Raw genomic sequence first — 6,587 nt, forward strand, 5'->3', positions numbered from 1 at the left:
GCTTAAGTATAGAGTTAATATACGTTCTTATATATTAATTATAAAATATAATAATATTAGTAGTTATTAGATTTCTAGTTCTTTTATATTCTTTAATAGCTAAGTATTTATAGTAAAGATACTAATTAAAGGCTTACTTTTAATTAATAAGTATTATCTATATATTAGATTCTAATATTATTACTTTAAAGTATTATACTATTCTAGCTTTATATTTTATCTAAATTAACTTAACCTTTTCTTACTTATTTTAAAAGACTAGACTATTAAGGTTAAAAAAAGAGTTAAAGTATAATATATTATTTCTTCTTAATTAAACTAGCTAGTAGGCTATATTAATTACAGCCTACTTTAAAGGTAGTTTAATAATAGAACTTAAGCCCTCTATAATAAACTTTATAGCTACTAATTTATTAAGTACTAGAAAAGAGCTAAAGTATAATATAATATTTCTTCTTAGTTAAACTAGCTAGTAGGCTATATTAATTATAGCCTACTTTAAAAGTAAGTTAGTAATAGAATTCTACTTTAATAGTAAAGTAGATATTTATACTAACTTTATATTAGTCCTTAACTTTAAACTTATTAAAATACTATTTAAGAAAGTTAATAGTAACTTTTAGGTTATAGTACTACTTAGCCTACTTATTATTTTTATAATTAAAGGGCTAGTTATTTTTATAATTAAAAAGTAAGTTATTTTTATAATTAAAGAGCTAGTTATTCTTATAATTAAAGAGCTAGTTACTTTCTAAAATATTTATAGTTATATATAGTATTTTTATAGACTTCTAATTCTTACCTAAAGTATTAAAGATATACTTAAAAGAAAAAGTGCTAAACTTTATATCTAAGGTTAAATATATAGAATATATACTTAGATAGTAATTCTAGAGAGGTTATAATAACCTATATATTATTAAAGCGCATTTAGTAAATATAAAGAAAATACAGCCTATATTACTTATTTATATTATATAGGTTTAGAATATATATAGTAGGTTTATAGAAAAGCTTATTTTCTACTATATTATACTATAATATAGTAGTAGTATATAGAGTATAGCTTACCTTATTAATATTTTATTATAAGGTGTTTACTAAGTAATAATATATTCTACAGCCTATTCTACTTAGAAAGAGTATATTTATTAATAATAAAGTAAGATATATATATTACGTTCCTAACTTAATAATAAATATAGGCTATACTAATAAGATCTATAATCTTATTAATAATTATCTATTATATAGTATTATTTTCTTTATTTATTTTATAAAAATATAGTAGCTAGCTATTAATTAGCTTTAGTAGCTATACCTTTTAGTATCTAACTATACCTACCTACTTAGAACTATTATATAGGTCTTTAAATAATATAATAACTATACTAAATAACAACTATATTAATTACTTATAGATATTTAGTAATAGGTTTATATAGTATATAATAAATACTATACTATATAAGTTATTACCTTAGCTATAAAAAAAGATTATACTAAGTTTTAATTTATTTAGAAGAATATAATTTTAAAATATTACTATATCTTATAGTAAAGTTCTAGTATACTAAGTAGTATTAATATCTTTTATTTTATTTAGCTTTTATTACTATTAAGAATTTATAAGTATACTTATTCTATTTATAAAGTTATATATATTATTTTAAAAATTATTATTATTTTAATATACTATATTATTCTTTCTAATAAGGTCTATATACTTATTTCTACTCTACCTTATATAAATATATTATTTTTAAATAAGTATATTAATTTTTATACTTTTATACTTATAACTAGTAGATATAGTAAACCTCTTTACTATATAGAGAAATTACTTAAGTAACTATTAGGTATAGTAAGATAAAGGACTAAAATCTTATATATTTTACTTAAGGTAAAGTAGGTAATAATACTAGATAGTATATAATAGTAGTAGGTCTAGATCTTCTTAATAATATAGATTCTTATACTTATATATAAACGCCTATACCTATTTTTTAACTTTATTAATATTATATTTTATAAATTAATATTAGCTAGTATATTAAAGAAGTTAGTAGTATTATAGAAAGTTATTAAAGTATATCTTTAGTAGGAACTATTATATTACAGGTATACTATATAATAAGAAAAATATCTACTATTTATATATAGTCTAGTTAGTATAGCTACTAGTTATATATAAAGAAGTACTAATATAGGCTAGAATAAAAGTATAAAAAAAGGTTATACTTTAGTTTATTAAATCTTAGTTATACTATAGAATAACTTATAAATACTTTTTTACTTTATAACTCTTACTTTAGTATTTCTTTTCTTTTTATAAATAAAATATTAATTTTAGGATATTATAGTTTATAAAGTATATAGTATTAATAAAAAAGCTCTTTAGAAAGTATATAGTAAGTAGGTTAAGAAGTATAGATTAGTAGTTAACTTTTCTATTTCTTTTTAAGTTATTAAACTCTTTATTTTTTATTATACCTTAAGAATACTTAATTTTATTAATATAAGCTTTAAAGTTATAGTTAACTTCTACTTCTAGATTTAAGCTATTTAAAAAGAAATAATTACCTTTTCTTCTTTATATTCTAGAAAATATATATATTTAGTAACTTTATTTTAACTTTTTTAAACTGTTTATACCTATTATGTCTATAATAGTAGGACTATTTCTAGTAACTAATATAATATAAGCTTTTAGCTAGAAATCTTATTTAATAGCTTTATTATATACTACTACTTTATAATATAACTTATATAGCTTAGTTATAAAAAAAGTAAGCTATATATTAGTATATATCTTATTAAACCTACCTAGTATAATATAGGTAGTAAAAGTATTAAAGGTATTACTTTTTATTTTAGAGTATAGATTTAATATATAAAGTATAACTAGTATAATACTTTAGTATTTTCTTAGGTACTTAATAGTACTAATTATATTTAAGGTAAGCTATAGTATAAGGTTATATATATTTTAGAAATATCTATTACTATAGTATTTATAAAACTAACTCCTATTAAATATATTATTTCTTAATCTATAATTAGGTATAGATAGATTAAAAGTAGCTCTATATAATAAGAGCTACTATAACTTTAATATATAACTATACTAGAAATAAAGGCGTAGTAAAAGAGAAATATATTAAAATATATATCTTAGCTAACTATAATTATTATACTATATTTTACTATATAAGGAGTAAGTAGATACTACTAGAAGCCTATTAATAAATACTATATACTTATTTATATAGTAGTTAATATATTAAGGTTTAATTATATTTCTAATAGTATTATTTAATACTTTATATCTAATCTAGATAAAGTCTTCTATATTAATATTATAGTATTTCTAGATTACTTTATATATCTTCTTTACTTTCTATCTTAAAGTACTAATAAAGGTATTAAAGATCTTAAGTACTTATTTATAAATATTATTAGTAAAAAAGTAGTTTTCTTTATAACCTATATAGTCTATAGCCTTTATTACCTTATATACTTAGTCTACTATTTCTAGTCTATTATTATTATCTACTCTTTATAAAGTATTATTATATAGTAAAATAATATACTTAAGTAACTCTATATTAGTATTAGTTAGGCTATTATTATTATTTAGGCTATTAAAATCTAGTATATCTAGTTAGAGTTAGTTTTAAGAGTTAACTTTAAGCATATCTACTTCTTTTAATATAAATAGAAACTCTTTATTAAAGTACTCTTTTTTATATTTATAGTACTATTAATAATTAATAGTATAGTAAGTATCTTAGTATAGTAGTAGTTAGTACTTATACGAAACCTTTATAGTATTATTAATAAAGTCTAGTTACTATTAACCTATAAGTTATAAGCTACTATAGAGTATATTAAATATAGTAGTATCTATTTCTATAGGTATACTAGGTAGTTATAAGATATATATTAAAATACTAAAAAGAATAAAATACCTTCTATTAAGTAGTAGTAAATACTTTATTAATTATCTTATTATAATTACTAACTAGACTATTAGAGTTATTATATAAGCTTAACTAGAAGAAGATTATATCTTAGTTAGCTTGAATTATATAAAAGACTAGTAATATACCTACTTATTATTATTTCTAGTATTGATATAGTATATCTAAATAATATAAGTTAGTATAAGTTTTATATACTATATATATTAAAACTCTTAGAAGTATAAATTTCCTTCTAAGCTACTTTTATAATTCTACTATTTTCTTCTAACCTATTATACTTATCTATAAGATACTATATAGAAAGATACTAAATATACTATCTACTAAACCTATATAACTTAATATAATATTAGCTACTAATATAGAAGCCTATAATATACTATATATACCTTCTACTACTCTATTTAAGTCTAGTAGGTCTATATTTAATAATATTATATATAAGTATAACTAAACTAAAGATAACTACTCTAATAATAAACTTACAGTGGGGTGACACAAATAAAAAGTCACTTTAAAAGTCTACTATTTCAAGAGCGTATATCTTAGTTAGTAGTAGAGCTATAAATATAAAAAAAAGAGATTTAGAAAGAGAAAATACAGATTTATAACTTATATATAAAAAACTTTTGCTTAGTAATCTCTAGAGGATAGTTCTTTGGCAGTGTTTAAGAGGAGTAAAAAAGAGTCTAATAAAAGTAGTAATAAGTATTTTTTATAGGTATAAAATTAACTTAAAATAGTATAAACTTTCTTATCTATCTATTAATATTAGATTCTGAGTTTTTTAGGTATAGTTACTTAAGTAAAAAAGATAGAATTTAATAAAGTAGTAAAAGTAGTTAAAATAGAATAATATAATAAGTAATAGCTAACTAGTACTTAGTATACCACCCTTTAGCGTCTATAACTGCCTTATAACGCCTAGGCATAGATAAAATACAGTTATCTATACTCTGTTGCGGGATTAAATCCCACTCCTTGTGTATAGCCCCCTCAAAGGCCTCTACACTAGCCTTACTAGCTCCTACCCCTAAACTAGTACTTATTCTATTATCTAGTCTATCTTTTAATAGACTCCAGACATTTTCAATAGGTGCTAGATCTGGGCTGTAGGGCGGATGCTGATAAAGAGAAATTTTATTTCTCTTAAACCAAGCCATTATATTTGGCGTTTTATGAGTTTTAGCGTTATCTTGCTGAAACTTCCAGCCTAAATAGATATAAGTATAAAGAATTTTTTAAGAATTTAGAAAAAATTAAAGGAGTAAAAATAGAGGTTAAAAAAAATAAAAGAGTTAGAAATAAAGAATAATAAACTTACCTTTTTTAATAGCTGGTTTAACGTGGCGTATTAAAACCTTTCTTAGGTAGTCTTTATTTGTATAAGACTTAGTTGTAAAAGGCGTTTTAATAACCTCTAATTTAGAGCGTCCACCTATCCAAATTGCTCCCCAAACTTGGATAGAAATGTCCCGGGCTGTAAAAAAGTCAGTTTTAAAGCTATAAAAAAGATAGTTAAATGAAAATAAAGAGAAAAAAAAGCTCTAAAACTTAGCTTACTAGAAAAAATTTTAAACTTACTTGTATTAGTTGTATCAACCATTTGGTTGCCAACTCTGTTATTTCCCTTCTTTCTGTAATATTCCTTTCTAGCACCGTGCCCACGCTGGATTGCTGACTCATCAGAAAATACTATCTTATTAAGATTTATATTTCTAATGTTTTTATCCTGCTCTTTAGCTAGTAAAAGCCTCCTTTTAGCTTTATATCTATCTAATAAAGCTTTTTTAGAAGCTATATTAATAGAATATCCTTCTCTTTTAAAAAATCTTTGTAAGCTTCTTTTGTGTATAGGAAGGTTATTTTTAACTAATACACTCTTATTTTTAACCTTAGGGTTATTTATTATAGCCCTATTAATAACTCTTTCTTCTCTTTTAGATAGCTTAGAAACACGTCCTTGTTTAATAGATTTTAGAGGCGTTATATTAAGAGTTTTTTTGTTTATTCTATTAATAGCGTTTTTAATAGACTTTAGAGGCTTTTCTAGCGTTATAGCTATAGTAGAAGTAGAAGTTTTAGCTTTTAAAAGAAGCTTAACTTGAGATTCGAATTTTGAGAATTTTGGCTCCATTTTGAAAATATTGCTGAGGGAATAGAAGTCTAGGATTTTTTTTCCAGAAGATATCTATTATATACTACTATTTTAGCGTGTAATTACGTAATTTTAGCTTACTAATTTACTATTACTAGATTTAAAGTTAGATTTAAAAATCTTTTAGTTAATAGATTTATACTATAAATTAGGTGACGTAATGCTTATTAAGCCTATTTTATATATACCTAAAAAAAACTTAACTTTATACGTCTAAAAAAAAGTTCTAGCTAGTTAAAATAAAGTAAAACTTTAGGGTCTACTTCTAGCTTATATATTAATTTTACTAGATAGTAATTATACTTACCTTTAATTACAGAAATTTTAAGCTAGGTTTTCTCTTTTAAAAACTTCTTTTTTTATATTTATAGCTCTATTACTTACTAAGATATACGCTCTTGAAATAGTAGACTTTTAAAGTGACTTTTTATTTGTGTCACCCC

General features: G+C 21.4%; 1 protein-coding gene across 1 annotated transcript; it reads right to left on the reverse strand.

Moving 5' to 3' along the window:
* Positions 1-4,818: 4,818 nt before the first annotated feature.
* Positions 4,819-5,201, reverse strand: P153DRAFT_142003 (uncharacterized protein). The gene has a single exon (XM_033662112.1). It carries the CDS (start codon positions 5,147-5,149, stop codon positions 4,862-4,864), a length of 288 nt encoding a protein of 95 aa, XP_033518363.1. The 5' UTR covers positions 5,150-5,201; the 3' UTR covers positions 4,819-4,861.
* Positions 5,202-6,587: the final 1,386 nt, after the last annotated feature.

Source organism: Dothidotthia symphoricarpi (genome assembly GCF_010015815.1).
Source record: "Dothidotthia symphoricarpi CBS 119687 unplaced genomic scaffold P153scaffold_25, whole genome shotgun sequence".
In the NCBI taxonomy this organism is placed as follows: Eukaryota; Fungi; Ascomycota; class Dothideomycetes; order Pleosporales; family Dothidotthiaceae; genus Dothidotthia; species Dothidotthia symphoricarpi.

Coding starts and splice junctions, on each gene's coding strand:
- P153DRAFT_142003 (XM_033662112.1), bottom strand. CDS start 5,149: ATGGCTTGGTTTAAGAGAAATAAAATTTCTCTTTATCAGCATCCGCCC.